This window comes from Amborella trichopoda, chromosome 3 (assembly GCF_054954075.1).
Source record: "Amborella trichopoda isolate Santa Cruz 75 chromosome 3, AtrichopodaSantaCruz75HAP2 v2.0, whole genome shotgun sequence".
Classification (NCBI taxonomy): Eukaryota; Viridiplantae; Streptophyta; class Magnoliopsida; order Amborellales; family Amborellaceae; genus Amborella; species Amborella trichopoda.
Window position 1 is genome coordinate 2,020,442 of NC_142338.1, and position 20,771 is coordinate 2,041,212.

General features: G+C 36.2%; 1 protein-coding gene across 2 annotated transcripts; it reads left to right on the plus strand.

The window, feature by feature from the left end:
* The first annotated feature begins 6,960 nt into the window (after nucleotides 1-6,960).
* Nucleotides 6,961-19,593, plus strand: PP7 (serine/threonine phosphatase 7). 2 transcript variants are annotated; one of them, XM_006849888.4, is made up of 5 exons: nucleotides 6,961-8,168; nucleotides 13,140-13,634; nucleotides 15,070-15,216; nucleotides 15,880-15,987; nucleotides 19,214-19,593. In XM_006849888.4, exons 1-5 carry the CDS (start codon nucleotides 7,401-7,403, stop codon nucleotides 19,289-19,291), a joined length of 1,596 nt encoding a protein of 531 aa, XP_006849951.1. In that variant the 5' UTR covers nucleotides 6,961-7,400; the 3' UTR covers nucleotides 19,292-19,593. The 2 variants fall into 2 exon arrangements, with proteins under 2 accessions (XP_006849951.1, XP_088718915.1); XM_088862789.1 differs by lacking the exon at nucleotides 13,140-13,634 and having other exon boundaries at nucleotides 7,079-8,168.
* The last annotated feature ends 1,178 nt before the right edge of the window (nucleotides 19,594-20,771 follow it).

Consider the following 20,771-nt stretch of genomic DNA (forward strand, 5'->3'; position numbering starts at 1 on the left):
TGCCCCACATATCAAGTGCCTTGGGAGGACCACTTTCCACGAAACCCTAAATTCAGGTAGGAAATGACTTCCACAATGACCTCCCCCATATGTGAAAAAAGTTAAAGGAAAATGGTTTAATAGGGCTGCAGCCTTATCAAAATAAGAAAAGCTTCATCTCATAAATCATGGAAAATTACAATTTAACCATTGGAAAACCTTTACATAATCTAGGCTTGAAGATTATTATGGTTGTGGAAAAAAATTAAGATTTCAAACTCTAAAAATAATGTATATTATGACAATTTATCTAGACCCTCTAATCCGCCTTAAAAATAAGCGTTCATAGATCCACACGATCTTTACCATTTTTTAGCTTCAAATTTTATTGTCAATGTTGGAAATTAATTTTAGAGCCATCATAGAAATTTTCATTGCCGAAAGTGCTTTTCAGACAAGGATTTGAGGTGATATTTTTTTTTTGTTTTCCTAAAGCCTAGACCTTATATAGATCTCATCCAAAGTTTAAATGGGCCATGTACAAATACATCCCGTCTTTGAAATTTTATTTTGGAGATGGATTTTGTTTCTAAAGTTTTTCATGTTGATATTTGACCACTACAATTATAAGTTTCAAAAAATTAATTTAAACCTAAAAAATAAAGTATTTTAAAAGAATGAAAATGAATGGCGCCATTCCATCTCTAAGATAGATCCCAATCCATCTCTAAGATAGATTTTTGGATAGAGATTGTACTTAAAGGTATTGTATACAATTAAACTATTTACCTTTGATACAATGAGGTAATAATTACTTACAACCATCCAATGTGAAATCTGATAACTTGGATGTGTCACAAAGTTTGAGAATATTTCTTTTTAAGTGTGAGCTTAGATATTGGAACAAATGCAACCATCTAATTTTACATCCAATGGTTAAGTTTAATTGTAATCAATTCGTGCCAAAGATAAATGATCTTATTATATGTTTTTCTGTACTTAAATAGGTACATCAATTGACATAACAAAACCCCATTCTATGTATGTAGATGGAAAGTGCTCACGACGCAGATCGGAGAGATCTTCAGAGGAAGATCCCTCGGATCCAAACTACAAACTTGTTTTTAAAAATGATAGAGAGTATGGATAATTCAAATTATGATTTAAGATCAGATCTACTCAGAAAATGAGCAGATATGCTCTCTGATCAGTGGTAGAGTCAGCATTGATCACAAGTACGAAATATTTAAGTAAAAGCGACGAAATAATCTTAGGTCTAATAAAAAATGGAATAAAGAACTAAATAAGGGATGGCAACATACCTGGCTGGGCCAGTTGGCCAGGTAAACCGGAGGCTTCGAGGCCTCGCTCGTATTAAGACCGCGGTTGTAATCTCCGATGTGGATCCTCTGTATCTCTCTTTAATGTTGGTCAAGCTCTAGCTTGGTTGAATGGTTATCTCGGACCTTAAGTTTGAAAGTTGCAGGCTATGGTTTAATGACCTAAGTTGTAGGCTAGGTTTGAATGGCCTAAAGTTTTTATCTCTGGGCTCTCTCTATCTCTCAGATCTCAGATTTCCCTGGCATACATATCAAACCGTAAAAGAGGCACATAAATGTGTTTTTTATAGACTAAAAAGGGTAAATAATGGATAATTACTGAAAATTACTAGATTTATCAGGATACTGGATCACATGATGGGGACCGTAGATTACGGTATTCTATGGTTAAGGGATCTTATGAAATAATATGGTCATGAGGGTTGTTTACAGTAGGAAAATCATAAATTTTGCCAGATTTAAAATGATATGCCTACAAAAAGCAAAAATTTTATAGGCTACACAACTCCAATTGTAAGAAGGTGGTGATTTGGACAACCAAGAATGGTAAAAACCTTTTTGCCCCATATTTTTCATGGGATTCATTTTGTTTATTTTATTTGGAGCTCCTAGACCAGGAAAATTGTTTCATGCAGGCTGGACCACATTTCTACAATGTGCGATCCAGAGGTATATAGCATCCATCTTAAAGATGGATGCAAATAGGTGGCCCATTTGAAAGCCATTGTAACTAATGGTTCAAATGTTTTTCTGATATAATTATTATTTTCAGTTTTCAAAATTTTATTTTATTTTTCATATTTATGATCTCAATGTTAAAAATTATATATTTTTTAATAATTATGATCAAATTATATTTTAAAAATATATTTATTGCCAAGCCCGCATTTCTACAATATGCGGGCTGGCCGCATGAAAATCGTGTCGCTCTAGACAAAGCCTAGAGTTTTAGGAAATATTGAGTCCTACATTTAAAAAACGATTTTTCCTAACCTGAAACGTTGTTTGTTCATCCTAATGTTGCATGAAGGGGTGGTTTTGGATAGCCAAGAGTGGTAGACACCTTTTTACCCCATATTTTTCATGGGATTCATTTTATTTTATTTGGAGCACCTGGACAAAGCCCAGAGTTTTACGAAATTTTGAGTCCTACATTTTAAAAAAAGATTTATCCTAACATGAAATGTTGTTTGTTCATCCCAATGAGAATTAATATATGCTATCAAGCCTATACTATTACGTGGGCCGGCCCTCAGGCTCATACTATATAGCGCAGGTCCTTGGGCTCCAAGGATAGTACTTCAATAAACTCAATGCCTTTCTTGGTGATCTATGAAAGTACCAAAGGAGTTGCATACAATGAGACCATTAGTTTTGGTACACAAAGATTGGAAATACTGTGGGCATTACCTCTTCAACCTCTGAAGTTTATATTGGACGGTCAGGAGAGATTGTAATATTTTGTACCAAAAGTAGATAAGTTTATTATGGGTGCGGTTTCTATAAGGTTGCAATCTTGAACAATCCAATTAAGATGCACCTTAAAATTTTATCATAATATGTAATTTGTTATAAAAAATTCTTAGTATTATCTTAAAATCTATTTTCATACCTAATTAGAAAATTTAAAATTTTTAAAAATGGTTACAATCAAGTAGATCTATAAATATATGAAAATCTTGAAAATGAACGGTCTAGATAATGTGTTGCAAGATGCACTATATCCGGGACCCAAAAACTTTTTTTTTTTTTTTTTCATATTCATACATTTCAATGTCGAGAAGATTGATTAGAGGGTTTTTTCAACATTAAAACAACATTTCCGCTAGATTTTTTAGGTGCATCTGTGATTCTACATTCTAAAGTTGCAACCTTATATAAACTTTTCCCTTTTATTATTATATACTTTCTGAGAGAGTTCGAGGTCACCCCACTAGTTGACAACTATAGTAAATGGCCAACAGTCCATATTGAATTTGAGCCGATTCAATGATCACGATTTTATTTTGTATTTAAATTTTAATATATATATATATATATATATATATATATATATATATAGTTCATTTAAAATTTTGAGAAACTACTATTAAAAAATAGGCGAACCTAATAAAATATTAAAAAATAATTTACAAAAAATAAATTACTCAAAATACCCTTAAAAGTTACAGGGGTATTTTGATCAAATTATTTTTATGAATAATATTTGTAAAATTTTTTTATTAGGTGCGTCTTGACGAGAAGAATCTACTCTCCAAATTTCAAGTGATTTTAATTTATATAAAAAAAATGTAAAATTCAAATATAAAATACAATTATGACCTTTTAATCTACCCAGATTCAATCTAGACTATTGAACTTACACTACTCCATCAGCTAGTAGATCTTTTTTCTTAAGCTCCTGATACAAAAAGTGTCAACCTCTCTTAACCTTTTCTTGCAATGCATTAATGAACATCTCGCACAAGTCACATTCATCCCTTTAGTATATGTCTTATCTATTTCTTTTGTTTTGGAGTTTCTGTAATAAGGAACACATGAGGATTCTCTTTGTAAATTATGTGTGGTGTGGCTTAGGAATTGGTGTGTGGGCCTATTTTGGATAACTTGATTCACAAACATGCCAAACTAGCATCAAATTGGCCCATATGTGAACCGATCACAAATGGTGACATTCTCCTGACAACAGAGGCACAAAACCTAGCGATGGGCATCTCAACAATCGTGCAGCCTTCAGGCAGGGTTGACTACTCGGTCCGATCTAAGAATACTCGGGCCGAGTACTTGGCTCACTATCTTGGAAAGCTCTAGTTTCTCCGAGTTGTGTGTCTCATTCGGAGATATAAGAGAAAATTTTAAAAATTATATATATTAAAAAAATAATAATTTATTTACAATATATATTTTTATATGTTTATTATGTTGGAAAAGATTGGAAAATATTTTGGCTATCGATACTTATTTTAACAAATTTCCTTCTTTTTGGATTATTTCTAAAACACCCTCATTCAGATATTGATTTGTTTTCTCAAACACCATTTTTTGTTATTTTTTTAACCTTATTTAGATGTGTTTTGCTTAATTTTACTTTTCAATACATATATTTTTTGATTTTTTAATATTTTAGATATTTAACATTTTTTTTTTCCTGCTACAGTACTCAGCCCTACAAAGAGCTGAGTTACTGGGACTTGGGTCGAATACTCAACACGGGCATCAGCCTAGTACTCAACCCCAGCCGTGATTTGAGGACCACCTTCAAGAGTGGATATTTTTTTTTTTCAGAGGAATTCTGTAAATTCAAGAGTGGATATTGTAGCATCCACCAAACCGCTTGATAATGATGCATCCATTGAGTACCCTACCAAATGATATAAAAATGGGATCAAACTCAGGGATTATCAAAGTATGGCAAAGGAAACCTCGATGCCAAAATCCATGAGATTCAAACCCCCCATGCGTCAAATGCCTCATGATCAAACATGTCTGCTACAAACCCCTTAGGGGTCTTGGAATGTTACTCCATAGGTTTTTTTACCCACCGTCCAAATCTTAAGTCAATCAGACATCGTTTGGCCTAAAATTTGGAGGGGAGGTACAAAAGGAGGGTGAATATGGCCGCATTTAGTGGAATGCAATTCACCACCACTGAGCGAAACACTGATAAAATGCACTTCCTTTCCTGCAAGGTCAATAACATACAACGCGATATTTAGTCTTTATTTTGGTCATATCTCTCTCATTTGGGGTCTTTTCAGCTCAAACTTCAACAAAAACGATTGTGAATTGATTATCTATGAGATGATAATTTTTTTTTTGAGCAATAATCTTATATATATTTGAGTATGAAGAGGTTTCCAAACAAGCAATGGCCTTGTTAAAACTATGCAACCACTTATGCTTGTTTTTTCAATATTGTTGGAATAACCGATCCAACGGTTAATCCAATGGCTGAAGCGGAAGCAAAATAAATAACTGGGACTTGAGTATCATACCTGAGTGCCCACACACAAACTTTAGTGAACGAATTTGGAGATGGATGATCGACTCGTATAACCTCACCTAAAACAAAATAGGCTAATACAAATCGTAATAGGAGTATGAGAAATAACGTATGGAAACAATGACCACAAGTATAGGAACACAAACCGCAAACATGCAAAGATGCATGAATCCTCCCACCAACTTGAACTCAAGATTTATATATAAGAAAGAAAAAAGAAATTCAAATTAAAAAAATAACACATCTAGTAACATATTATCTGAACCATTTGTTTTCAAGTCTTCAAGACTTTTAAGTATTATTTACTTGATTTGTACGATCACGATAATCGAAGGATTTTTTTATCGCTTAATATTGTGCTCAAGGCTAGGTAGTCAGGCAAACATGGCACCATAAAGTGCACCACAATATAATGTCTTTTTTTTTTTTTTGGAACAATCACAACATAATGTCTTATGTTTCATACCTACCGTACATACTAAATTCCTTCCCCAACTTGGACTGCCTGAAAACAAAAACTTTTCCATCCCTTGTACAAAACTGCCCTATCCCTTTTGTACACCATTAGAGTTTACATAGGGGTAGATGGGAGTCAGGTCAACCCGATTGCTATGTATCCATGTTTGGGTCTGCGTCTGGGTTCATGTGTTGGATTAGGTTTGGATCCAAATGACCTGGACCCAACCCAAGTCGGGGCTTGAGTCTAGATAGGAATCAAGCCAACCTAGTATAAAATATGTAAGATACAATATATAAAATAAATATTATATCTTTTTTAAACACATACCATGAGATCATTTACATTTAATGTAAGGGAAAATATATAATGAGATAATTTACCTTTGGTACAAGGTGGTCACAATTGATATTGACCATTAGATATGAAATTAGGTGGCTGCATTTATTTTATTGACCATGCTCAAAGTTCTAATGAAATTTTCTCGAACTTTGTGACACACCCAACCTAAATGGTTGTAAATAACTGTGACCTATTTGTACCAAAGGTAAATGATCTCATTATATATAATCCTTTAATATAAAATGGTCACAATTAATGTTGACTTTTAGATGTTAAATTGGTTGACTGCATTTATTCTATCGATCAAGGTCAAAGTTCAAATGAAACTTTCTCGAACTTTATGACGCACTCAAGCTCTCATATTTCACATCAGTTGGTTATAAGTAATTGTAACTTACTTGTACCGAAGTTAAACGGTCTTATTGTATAGGGTGTGGTTTTTATAAGCTTGTAACCTCAAACAATCCAATTAAGGCGCACCTCCAAATTTTATCATAACATGTGATTTGGGTATTAAAAATTACTACGATCATCTCAAAATCGATTTTCATATCTAGTTATAAAATTTTAAACTCCAAAAATGATTAAAATCAAGTAGATCTATCAATATATGAAAATCTTGAAAATTTCATGGTCTAGATAATGTGTTTCAAGATGCACTATTTTTGAGACTTTAAATCTTTTCTTTTTTCATATTCATACATCTCAATATCAGGAAGATCAATTAGATTTTCAACATTAAAACAACATTTTCGGATTTTTGAGGTGCATCCTTGATTCTACATTTTTAGGTTGCCAACCTTATATGAACTTTTTCCTCTAGTACTTCTAAATTTCTCAACACCCAATTGATGTGGACCCGACCCAAACCCGGATGGGTCTGGGTCCACGTCAAACCCAGCAGGTCGGGTCCGGGTTCGGCACATTGCGACCCTAATATCTCGCTTGAACACTGGAGGCGATATTTCCTTTACGAACCCCAAATCCCGCCCCTCTCTCTCTCTCCCTCCTTCAATACACCGCTTCTCGCCCTCTACCTTAATCCTGCCTCACAGCCCCTCCCTCTCATCTCTCTCTCTCTCTGCGCAATGAGTACGAAACTCTCTGTATCGCATGCTAAAATCTTTCTCTCTCATCAATTGAAAATCCAATCTATATATGTATGCATCAATGATCAAACCTATTTTCCCTGTATCACAAGGGCAACAGGTACGATGGAGGGAGTGGTTTGAATTCTTAGGCCAACTTTATCAGCACAAACAAAACTCCCACCATTAAGATGTGCCCAACTGAAAAACCCCCTTCTCTCACCGAAATACCAGAATCTTCATCATCTCTTTCACCCCTTTCTCTCTCTACACAAAACCCATCTCCAGTTTCTCTCTCTACATGGAACCCACCTTCAGTTTGTCCCTTCTCACAAAGCCCGCCTTCAGCTTCTCCCTCTACAAATCCATCTCTTCCATCAGATTCAAACCCTTCGTTTTCTTTCTGTGCACAAAGCCCATCTCCAATTTCTCTCTCTGCACAAAACCCACCTTCAGTTCCTCTATCTGCACAAAACCCATCTCCGACTTCTCTCTCTACACAAAACCCACCTTCAAATTTTCTCTCCTCTTCTTCAGTTTCTCCTGCTGCACAAAACAAATCTCTCTCATCAGTTCCAATGCCAATCTCATGGCCTGCACATGGGGAATTGACCCAAGGATGGATTGAGAACTTGGCCTTCACTTTTGAATGGTCCTCTAGGAATCTCTCTCCTCATGAGCTTCCCTCTCTTCTTCCCGTTTCCGTCTTTGATAGTTTGGTTTTGGGGGCCTCCAAGCTCTTGCATGGAGAACCCAATTGTGTGAAGATTGAGGTGGGTGATGCTGAGAATTGCAGAGTTGTGGTTGTGGGTGATGTTCATGGACAATTGCATGATGTCCTCTATCTGCTCAGAGATGCTGGGCCGCCTTCTAATGAGAGGTACTTTGTTTTTAATGGTGATTATGTGGATAGAGGAGCTTGGGGGCTTGAGACTTTCCTGCTATTGCTGGCCTGGAAGGTACCTCTCTCTCTCTCTCTCTCTCTCTCTCTCAATTTTCATGGTTGGGTTTCTTTAGGTTACATAAATTTCCTGTCGTAGAAATCCCAAAACCAAAATCTCCATGAAAATGCATTTAAAATTGAAGGAGTCTTTTATAAAAGGTGAAAGTTTTTGTTTTTGTTTTACTCTCTGATGGGAAGGGATGTTACAGCAAGAATGGATGCTTAAATTTTGAGATCCATGAAAAGCTTTCTTCTAACGAAATTTGGATTCATGTGCAACTTTAGAATTGCCATTTCTCAGTTCACCAACCAATTGAAATTGGCGTAATGCGCTTAAAAGAGGTTAGTTGGTCGTTTAATAATTGGAGGAGGAAAATTGCATTGTTGAGAGGACACATTTATAATACTCACCTATCGGTTGCTGTAGGAAAGAGGGAGAAAGGAAATAAACAAACCTGAATAATAAAAGAAAGGTTCTGGGTTTGCAAAGATCCCACTCCGTAGTTTGAGAGATTTGACCATCTTCAGGCTAGCAAGGGAGTCCACCCCAAAAAGATACTTTTACAAGAACTAACAAAAAAGAAAAGAAAAGAAAAGAAAAGAAAATCAAATCTTTATCTTCCTCTTTCTTTGTCCAACAGTACACTTACATATTTGTCATATAAAAAAACCTTGAAAACCTAACTTGCATACGAAAATCTACTCACTATTAAACCCTAGACTTTCATCTTTTCAAAATTAAACATCCAACTCTAGCCCTCAATTCTCTACGGCAACAAAAAACACATGAATGCCCATGCCCTCAAGAAATGAAAAAATTAAGGGACCAAATAATCGAGGCTCCTGAGAAGCATCTAATAAAATAACAAAATAGAAAATCCTAGCTCCTCCGCCGGTTGTTTGCGTGGTTGTAGTATCTGAGGCCAATGTGGTGGGAAGAGGCAATGGATGGTGGACCACTTCAGTAGCCACTGAACTGAACATGTTCAAGAATCAAGACCGATGAAATTTAGGGGGAAAACAAATTTTCGACCTGGGAAAATATGCCACAACCAATACTTAGTTGAGAATGTGGAACTTAAACTTTTGAAACAATCTTGACCTTGATCAATGTGTGTATAGGAATCTTGTGCTCTGATATCTTGTTTTTCTGTTATCCTTAAAAAGAAGCATGGCTTTATAATGGCAAGGTAATCTTATTAAAGAATGGCAATTTAGTGAGAAAGGAAAATGTGTCCACTTAGTTGTATATGTGGTAAATATAGAAGATTCTCCTCTTATGTGGTTGGTTCATTCTTAATGCATGGCATGTTAGATTAGATACTATAATTTAGGTGTCATACCTAAATGTGTTGATGACCATAGTGATAATTATGGGATGGAATGTTGGACAGTCAAGAAATAATATATCCATAGGATGAGCATAGCTGAGATGAGGATATTGAGATGGATGAGTGGCAAGACAAGAAAGGATAGAATTTAGAAATGAATAAATACGAGGGAACTTAGGCGTGGCTTAATAGGTGATTAGATGATGGAAAGTAGGCTTAGGTGGGTGGTCATGTGTAGCGTAGGCCTAATACAACACCGGTTAGGGGGTGCGATTTGGTTTAAGTGAAAGGCTCTAAAAGGGCAAGGGGAAGGTCCAAAAGGACATGGATAGAAGTACTGAGAGAAGATATGACGACTTTGATCTTACTGAGGGCATGGTCCTTGATAGAGAAGAATGGAGGGATATGCTTTATGTAGCCGACCCCAAATAATTGGGATAAGGCTTGGATGAAGAAGATGATGATGATGGCCATAATGAGAATCATAAAGTGTGTTTGCAATCCAAGATCACTAGAAAACATTTCCTTAATATGAAAAAATTAGGAGTTATTATGTTTTAGTTCATGGTGATATTTGTGTCTTAAAGAACATCATGATCCATCGAGTATCCATTGGATTATTACTTTATTGGTAAAGATTAAATCTGAAGCATTAGAAACATTTTTAAAATATAAGCAGCAGTAAAGAAATAATAAAATAAGAAAATAGAAGTTCTTGAAGTGATAGAGGTGAGGAATATACGTCACATGCACTCTCTGGTTTTTCTGAGTCAAATAAGAGTTATTCATCAAGTTATAGCACCTTACACTTTATAACAAGATAGGGAAGCAAAGAGAAATAGTAAATTGGTAGAAACGATTAACTGGTTAATTCTATGCTTGTGACTGCATGCTGTGTTTTGAATAGAGTTCCCATGTTAAGACTAATGTTTTTCTTGGAGAGGTGCAAGAATAAATTAGAGCATTGGGGTACCTAGCTTATGTTAGGTTATCTGCCTTCAAAGAACCAAATTATGACCTAAAACTATAAAATGTGCATTTGTCGGTTAAGATGCTTAGACCTTGATTCAAATGTAAGTGTTATGCACAATCTTTTATAAATGTTTTTCCTAAAAGTGGGGAATGAAGAGCATAGACATGATGGTATTGTTAATAATGATGAATTCCATGCTAATCCTGGAATTGTAGAAATTAAACGAGCAAAATGGTCAGGAGAGAAACTAATTTTGGACCTGGATTCTATGCGTTTCTGACGAAGATTTGATCCAACTACTTATAGTGAAGCTATAATATCCATAGATGCATCTTTTTGGGAGATGCTATTGGTGATAATATAAAATCTATTACTGCTAATGAAACATGGAAACAAATGGATTTACGTCTTGGTTCAAAAACCATTGGATGCAAATGGATTCCAAGAAGAATTTAAAAGCAGATAGGTATTTGGGTGTGTTTTTTATCCATTAAGAGATCAGCATGATCCAACATGGCATTCAATTCAAGGTCGAAGATGCGTCAGCCCGGACATGGCACGAAGCCCTGGAATCAGCACATGTGGCCACATATCCATCCTCCAACTTGGCACAAGGCCTAAGGGTGAACACATCTAATCCCTCGAACTTGGCACGAAGCCCTGAGGGGTAACATATCCACACCTTTGAACCTAGCACAAAGCAGTAGGGCTGAACGTCACAGTTCTTTTGCAGCTTACATGCCACATCCGGCGAAGTTCGGATAGTTGGCGACCGGCACGCTGCATAAGCCCAACCTCTAGTCTATGCAAAACCATGTCCATTTGACCCTAAATGGAGCCAAGCTCAGGGAATATTCAAGTTAGGGTCTAGGTAGCCACCTCACAAAATTTCATCGAATTCAAACACTTGGGTAGTATACTTGTTATAAGCTGGACTGGACCGCTCATGGTTTGGGGGCATCCCTCGTAGACCTGCTGAATGGTCTCAAAATGAGATGAAACTTGGAAGGTCTTCAAGATATGACTCAAAGGACCTTTTCACACATTTTGGCATTGTTCCAAAAAATGCTTGGCGGTGCCTAGGTGGTCCTGGCCACCCATTGCCTAGGAAGATGCCCAAATTTCTAGGCGACCTAGGTCGAAGAAGAGGACTAGGGGAATATGGGTATACGACTATTAGACTGTGCCTTTTAACACAGATATGAGTATATGATGATATCACATTCACACATCATAAAATATTAAAAATCCCATAATCCAAAGTTCCAAACCAATGTAATAGACTACTGGCACAAACACAAATAAAATATAATAGTAATAGAGGCACAATCCATACTCCATACTCCATACGCCATAAACCATACTCCACGCTCCATAGTCCATATCATTTCATAATCCATAGTTCCACACAATGACTAACATACGCATAAGAGTAGAAAATAAGAAAAAGAAAATATACACTCGAAGTTGACGATTGATTGCTTGTCTCTTTGGTTTTAGCCTTTTGGTGTATTTTCTTTAAACATATCTTCAAAACGTGCATTTAACCTGCACAATAGGTTCATTGGTGCATTTAAGTGTTGTTTGGGTTGCCAAGGAAAAGAAAGGCTTTGATTAATTTAATATTTGTGCTTTTGTTGCTTGCATAGCTCCTATCGAATGGGTGTCAAAACTTATTTTCTAAATGGAGAGTTACCAAATGGGAATTTTATGAAATTATTCATAAGAGATTAACAGTTTAACACTTTACCTATATCTTTTGATTTAATTTCAAAATACCCATAAAAATAGACATGGTCTTGAGTTGGAATAGTTCCAAAAAGGTTAATTATTGAATGGTTTATCTCTTAAGGGTATCTTGATAAATTTCCCTCACTAGGTTTATTCGACTTAATGAACTTTTGAAAGCCAGATTCTTAATAAAACAATGTCCTCTCCCTTCTTGAAAATATTTCTTCCATACTGAAATTAATGGTTTATATGTCTTTTGTTCCATGACATTGTTCCTTCTTGTTTTCTTGTGCTTTTGTGTGGATTTATGTTACAATAAAAGCTTCATCTTTTAGTGTCAGTTGGAGTGATCATTTTATGGAATGCTTTAGCAAGATATTTGATGAACTGTTAGTTATGCAGCTAGAATATTTCTTTCCATTCTAATATAACTGATCCAGGGTTGTAGTTGCACAGAGCACTATAACTCAAATCTCTAACAAGAAAAATATAAATTTTCGCTTTCTTTTGTATGTTACAAAGCATCTATTAACAGGAACATGATTCCTTTTAAGATTAAGAAAAACATATAGATTCACTTCCTTTTGGTAAGTTACAAAGCCTCTATTAACAGGAACACAATTCCTTTTAAGATATTGTAAAACATAATTCAATGGATTGTAGAAAAACGGCAGTCCTTTGGGTAATCACCGTTCGATGAAGAGAGGACAGTGATGAACAGAGGTATGACCCACCGGAGCAGGACACAATCATTGTTACAAATTGCCTTAGGACGTTACAAAGATACATTCATTGCTCTTGGATGGTACCTTTATGAATGTTCCATTATGCCATTCATGGCTGAAAAACAGCCCCACTATGCTAATTTTTGCTTAAGGCTCCAATCTACCATTGATGATTTTCATTTTACATGAGCTGCCAAACTAACTCATCCTTGAGCTGATTTTTTCAGGTTTTTCTTCCTCATCGAGTCATTCTTCTACGTGGGAATCATGAATCCAAGTATTGCACATCCGTATATGGTTTCGAGCAAGAAGTCATGACCAAATATGGGAATCAAGGAAAACATGTGTACCGAAAATGCTTGGGGTGCTTTGAGGGACTTCCCTTGGCCTCTGTCATTGCCAACTCTGTTTATACAGCTCATGGGGGTCTATTCCGAGAAATGACTATTACTCCTTTGAAGAAGCATAAGGGAAGGAAGAGGAACAAACGGTTGTTCTCTTCTGAACCGAAATCTCTTGCTCTTGGTTCTTTGGAGGAGTTAGCCAAGGCAAGGCGCACAGTTCTTAACCCTCCTTGGGAGGGACCCAACTTGATACCAGGCGATGTTCTTTGGTCAGATCCTTCAAATACCCCTGGTCTCTCACCAAATACAGAGAGAGGAATTGGTCTTCTATGGGGTCCTGATTGTACTGAACAATTCTTAAAGAAGTATAAGTTAAAGGTAAGAATCCGAAAGCTTGGGTTTCTTGTTAAACGTTCTTTCTGCATTGGATGGATACCTAAAATTATTTCCTTTCTGGGGTTATTTGTTTTATAGTTCTAGTTTGTACGTATGGCCTAAGACATAGTATATGAAATGCGAGTTTAAGAATAATAGGAGTAGAGATGAGGAAGTAGTTAAGATTGACGGTCAGGAAATACCAAAAAGAGCGCACTTTCGATATCTTGGGTCGATAATCCAAGAAAATGGAGAGATTTGGGAAGATGTCACACATATAATTAGAGCTGGGTGGGCAAAGTGGAGATTTGAATCGGAATTTTATGTGATTGCCGCATACCAATGGAGTTGAAAGGCAAGTTCTATAGGACAGGTGTGAGACCAGCTTTGCTCTACGAGACATAATGTTGCGCAGTCAAAAAAAAATATACCCATAGAACGAGTCTAGCGGAGACGAGGATGTTGAGATGGATGAGTGGCAAGACAAGAAGGGAAAATTTAGGAAAATTTAAAGTGAAGTGAATAAATTTGGGAAAATTTAGGCGTGGCACCAATAGGCGATAAGATGAGAGAGAGTAGACTTAGGTGGGCTGGCCATGTGTGGCGTAGATCTAGTACAACACCTATTAGGAGGTACGAGTTAGTTCAAGTGGAAGGCTAAAAAAGAGCAAGGGGTAGGCCCAAAATGATATGGTTGGAAGTAGTGAGAAAAAATATGGGAACTTACAGCCTCACTGAGGGTTTGACCCTTAATAGAGCAAAATGACGAACCAGGATTTCTATAGCCTATCCCAATTAGTTGGGAAAAAGGCTTCCACGATGATGATGATGTTGTGCTTATGGCCAAAGGTTTAGTGGTTGGCAACAAGCCGTGTCAGCCCTGGCTTGAGTCCAGTCTGATTCCCTATATGGATGGCATGGCCATCCTGGACCAGTCCAGGCTCTTTGGGCCTAGGCCTGGTTTGGGATGTGCCCAAGTCTCAAAAGAAAAGGAAAAAATAAAAAAGGAACATAAAGGAAAAAATAAAAAAGGAACATAGGCCATGTCGGGGCAGCACTGTCGTGGCCAGGCCATGCCTGGCCATCGAGCCATGGCAACTCGGCCCTCTGGCCACAAAATGTAGCCCAGGCCCTGGTTCATTTGTGCTAGGCTGACCAGGCCACCTGATCCATTCCCAACCCTAGCCTAGATAATCCACTTGAGGGTGTTTGACTCTTATACAACAAGGTACCATATTTAGATTCTTTCTTTCATTATGGACTTGTCTTTTTAATTTTTGGTCTTTTGTTGCAGCATAAAATTGCCTTAGTTAGTGAATTCATATCACAAAAGTTCCTATTCCAATCTCGTGCGTGCGTGGATGTACATGCGTGAAATTATTCAAGGCTTCGAAATGATTAATGCTAATTTTAGAGTTATGTGGTTGCTGAAGTGCAGTTAATTGTCAGATCTCATGAAGGACCAGATGCAAGAGAAAAAAGGCATGGGTTTTCAGGGATGGACAAGGGTTACACAATCGATCATGAGGTGGAATCAGGAAAGCTGATCACCCTTTTCAGTGCTCCGGATTATCCACAGTTTCAGGTTTTCCTCCAGCACTTTACTTATTGGGAAAGTTTGCTATTAATCCAATGGACCGTGGAAAATCATTACCCATTGAGTCATCACCATCCAATGAAATGGACAGTGATGGAGCGAAAAATGGGATCCTTCAGGAAAGGCATAGCCCAAATTGCGGGTCTGACGATTTCTTTATCACTGTCCGTCACTTCATTGGACGATGGTTGTGACAATGAAAACCATGGTGCATTAGATGATGATATCCTTTCGCATTTCTTTCTTAGGTAGATTACTCATGAAATGGATACTACGCCTTCTTGAACTGAATTGAATATGCTTAGAAGTTAAATTTTTTGTGGAAATACACTAAAAAGTGAAAAAAGAAATATGTTTTGACTTTTTTTTTTTTTTTAAGGATTTCAGGCTGATCATTTAGCTTGAAAATTGTGATCGTCTAGTTTTGGTTATGTTTTTGGCATCACCATTGGTTATGTTTTGGCATCACCATTTTGGACCATTCGATTAACCAGGGTTGGACAACCTTATGCAAAAATCCTAGTGAAATGTAAAACTACGGCTCAATTGTAATTATTTATATGTCGAAAACCAGAAATTCGCTTTATTTCTCCCATTTTCTTGTCAGCTTCATTTTCTTCCACTCACCATATGCTTGGAACATCTGAACAGGCCACAGATGAGCGCTATAACAACATGGGGGCTTACATTGTATTGGAACCCCCTGATTTTGCTTCCCCAGTTTTTCACAGTTTTGAAGCAGTCAAGCCAAGGCCAAAGGTAAGGATGGCACACATTTTTTTTCTTCTTCTGTTTTTTACATTTTTATGGTTATGGTATGGAATGTTTATATAGTAGGGTTCACATGACTTTCTTATAGTATCTCCACACACCCTTCCCCCAGTCATCTCTTGTTGACATCGGATGGTTAAGTAGGAAACTTTACGTTGCTTATTGAATGCTTTCCTATGTAATGTATGGTATTAATGGGCAGCATGTGCCATCCTGGGCATGATCCTGGTGAGCTCATATAACATGGCGTGATCCTTTTTTTTTTGTTTGGGGTGGGTTTAGGGGGTGGGGGGGGGCATTGGGGTTTGGGGTTTTGGCGTGGAGGCCATGTATTTCAAAGTGGTGAAAAAAAAGGTTGTGTAGCTTGGTCATTATCAAATTGTAACGAGATGAGTCTAGCCAGTAGTTTGGAGATAGTGGAAGTATATCATACGCCATGCTTTTATTGTATGTGAAATATGGCATGGAGGCACCCATCGTTCATTTATGATGGTGGTGGGCATTGAGTGCTTCCCGGCGATGGGGAACTAGAGATACAGTTCATCTCCACCATCCATTATTGTCAGTGGATGGTGGATAGCCCATTATATGTAATACCCATGGTATGTTTCTCTTCATATGAGATTCTCTTATGAAGTTCCGAAGATGTCATGCCAAATTCACTCCCTTCTCAAGAACCCTATCCAAAAGTTTAGGATTGGAGAAAGACTCCAAAATTGGATGATCAGAGCTAAGCGTCTATGAATAAACAATCTTCTTCTTTTTTTTTTATAGGAAATCTATCAAAATTCAATCAACTATTTAACATTTTATCCATTTTTAACTATTCCCACTCATGATCATGTGTAATTTAATGGACTTTTTGAAATAAAATAAAAATAAAACAAAAATATCGTAAAATACTTAATAATTTGTCTCTTAGGAGCATTTCAATTACCTTTTATACTTGTATGGTGATTCTGAAGTGTTTTCCAGACTTCTGAATTGAGAAGATAAGTCATTTACTTGAGGGAGTAAGTGCATAGTGCGCTCTTGTATGCTATATGCACTCGAACTTCATGATGGCAAACTTCAAAATGATATGGTAGGCCTGTTTGGATGACAATTGATTTTATTTGGACTATCGTATCATATCTAAAATTAATATAACCTGCGTGATATTATTTTTTTAGCTGTTTGGCATATACCTTGTATTATGTAAAATATACATTAATAATTTTACATTTTTAGTGAGTTTCAGCAATTTTTAGCTATTCTGGCGAGAAGCATGTGATTTCAAATTACCGTCGATGAAGCAAAAACAACTTTTTTAAAAATAAACTTGTATGTAAAACTGCTTATAAGTATATCTTTGATGACTTTATAATGGACATTGCCAAACAACATATAATTCATTATCAATGGATTATATAAGTTTTACTGAAACAATTAATTATCAGTCATAACGAGTACACCCAAACAAGCCTATAATGTCACACCCATAGTTGTCGGGTGTGGGAGCTGACTCGGGTCCACAAAATCGTGGATTGTTGGAAGCTCCTTGTGGTGATCCTTGTCTCAGCGAAGCGCGATTCCATGAGGAAGGAATCACTATAAGTTCTAAGGGATCGCGAATGATGTATGGGTTCACAGTACCATTGGGCACAAACCTGAATCGGTGCATATGAATCACTGCCAAATAGAGATGCCAAATAGAGAAAGCATCATACGCACTTCATCATACACTTGAGAACCGCGGTTCAAACCTGCTGGGAACGATGACCACAATATATGGATCCGTGTTCCATCCTAGATCCCTAGCTGGAATTGTGGGATCGAGGTTCCGGAGCGGGTCCGTGACCTTTCTTGCAGGGGTCCAGCAACTATGGTCACACCTTCATTCCCCCTTCACCAAACCAAGAGACTAAATCAATTAGAATAGTTTGTTTGGCCCTTTAAATTAAATTGGTGCCTTGGATTTATTTATTTACAGAAACTTCTGCCTGCTTACCTAACATGCAGGACGCCTAAGAATTACAAATAGAAAACAAAAGGAGTAGGAAAATTAACAAAGAAAGAATTACAGTATCTATCTCTACTGATTTACAGTGAATTAGCAAAAGGACCCGGTTTCTATGCAGCCAAGCCCACATGTATAGAAATGCGGGACTCTTAATAAATCTATTTTTGAGATAGATTTTAAGACTTAATTTTTAAGGACTTGTAATCTCTAACATGGAGATCATCAATATAAAAAAATAAGTAAATTTTAAAAACTAAACATAATAATTATAGTAAAAAAACATTGAGATCGTTAGTTTCAATTGTTTTTAGATGGAACACCTACTTATATCTATCTTTAAAATGGATGCTTTACACTTTCTGGACTGCATATGAAGAAATGTGGTCCAGCCCTCATGAAACAATTTTCCTTAGCTAAAACCCTTGCATTGGCCAATTGGTAGCATCCTGATTACTCTCTCTGTACACATCTAGATTGAACCACTTTTCCTTCACATAAAGACTTGAATGAGTTTACAAGGTATCCTTTTCTCTTGTTTGCACCATATTGTACTACTCAATGAATCTCCTTTCGAAACAATATGCGTCCTTCTCTCCTCATTCACTTCATCGATGTGCTTAAGCCATTATTGTTTGCATTATCCTCTTCTCTTGTTTGCACCATATTGTATCACTATATGAATCTCCTTTTATAAGAATATGCATCCTTCTTTCCTCATTCACTTCATCAATTTGCTTAAGCCCCTGTATCAAAACCTGGACTTCATCCTTGTTTGTTGTCTCACTCCTACATTCCTTGAATAAATCATTATTATTCACATACTGATCGCTTATTAGAGGTCCTATTCCTGCTTGTTTGGGATTCCCCCATCGTCTCTTATCAAAATTGGGTTTAATCCATCCATGTGCAAGGGACACCCCTCATATGTTCTAGTTTTACGAATCTCACTTATCTTAACCCTTGTCCATAATCTCCCTTTTTGATATTCCCCGAAACTCTTTTCTATCTAATAGATTGTCATCAAAGCCTCCAAGACTTTCTTTCGCTTCATCTATCTTTGCAATGTACTATAATTGGTTTACTCTGGGTACTCTAGCTTTCAATTCTATTGTTGTTACCAACTGATTTATTTTTATTTGTTACAATAAATTGTCCATATAGAGCAATAAATTTTTTCTTATTTCTTTTTTGTTTTCTTCAATTACTTTGCAGGTTAATGCGTACTATGACTATGTGGAGGTAGTCGACTCTGATGAAGACCTCAATTTAAGATCCTTAAAGGATGACTGAGATTCTTGGTGTATTTAAATAAAAATTTAATCAGTATTTTCTTATTTTTTCCATATTTATTGTATTTCTACCTTTTTCGCTTTTTTTTTTTTTAGGCATATATGAGTTATCATATTTTTGTATGGAAAAAATTACATGGCCTGAAAATTGATCCACAGAAGGCTTATTTTTTTTGTAATGTTCAGTGTGTGAAATGTTAAAATATGATAGCAGAATACTGTTGAAAGTTAGAGAAGTGTGATTTCCATGTATTTGGTGTTGGCAGGCCCTAATATCATGAAAAAATGAATTTGATTTTGGGATTTCTTAGCATGTATTCTATAGTGGTTACTTTGTTTTACTCCAAGTTATGAACATTTTAATCCTTTTGCTGTATAGGGCAATAAATATTTAGACTCTATGTGTGTGTATATTTGGTGCAGCTTATATAAGGTGCCCACCTTTCAATTGAAGTAAGGCGCACCTCTGAATTCTCCCCGATGATGCAATTTTGGTGCCGGAAACTCTTATGTTGGCTTGAAAATCTGAGTTCACCTGTAATTATGAAATATAAAATTAAAAAAATGTTGAAGGATCAAGATGATCCATAAACACTTGAAAATCTTAAGAGTAGATGTTCTAGGTAATTTGGTACAAGATATTTAATTTTAAAACTTGATTTTTTTTTCAATGTTTATATTTAGTATCTTTAGTTCCTTCCTTGCTTATTTCCCTTTAGCGGAATCAAACTGGAGGCATCTTTGTGGTTATATTATTTTATAAGAGATGTATATAATGAGACTATTTATTTTTGATACAAGAAGGTTACAATCATTGTCAACCGTTGGATGTGAAATTGGATGGGTGTGATGTATCATTGATTGAGCACAAAATTCGAAACAAATTTATTCTCAAATTCTATAATACATTTTAATGCGTTAGATTTCATGGCGAAGCGACCATGTAACATCTCATAGTATACCATCCCCATTTTATATTTTACACTTGAAAGTATTGTAATATGGTTGTCCAAAAAGTTAGAAAGTTGCTTACAAAATATGATTAATAAGGGCTTATTGAGTTGCATGATGACATTATACAAATTTTGTCGTGATTGCTGTAAAGAAGTGCCATTTGGTAACCTTGAAAAATACGCACAAGTAGTGAAAAGTGAAAATATTGTGACAGGTTAACTCTATAGGTTAAAATTACCTAAATATCTAAAAATGGCCATGCCATGATGTCCATCGCGAAGGAACTGATTCAAAAGATGGAGAATAATACATAATGGAATATGTATTATGCAGATTTTTCTTGAGAGAGAGAGGGGTGGCAACGGGTGGATCCAGGTCCAGGTCGACCTTGATCGACTAGGTTTCACCCAGTCCAGGGGCCGATACAGACTTGGGTTGGTATGAGTAACTTGGACCTGGACTTGATCTGGGTCCAAGCGACTTGGAACTTTTAAAAATAAAAAAAATTAATTTTCTATATTATTTTG

Coding starts and splice junctions, on each gene's coding strand:
- PP7 (XM_006849888.4), top strand. CDS start 7,401: ATGTGCCCAACTGAAAAACCCCCTTCTCTCACCGAAATACCAGAATCT. Junction 13,635..15,069: donor TAAAGAAGTATAAGTTAAAG/GTAAGAATCCGA, acceptor GCTGAAGTGCAG/TTAATTGTCAGATCTCATGA. Junction 15,217..15,879: donor CGGATTATCCACAGTTTCAG/GTTTTCCTCCAG, acceptor ACATCTGAACAG/GCCACAGATGAGCGCTATAA.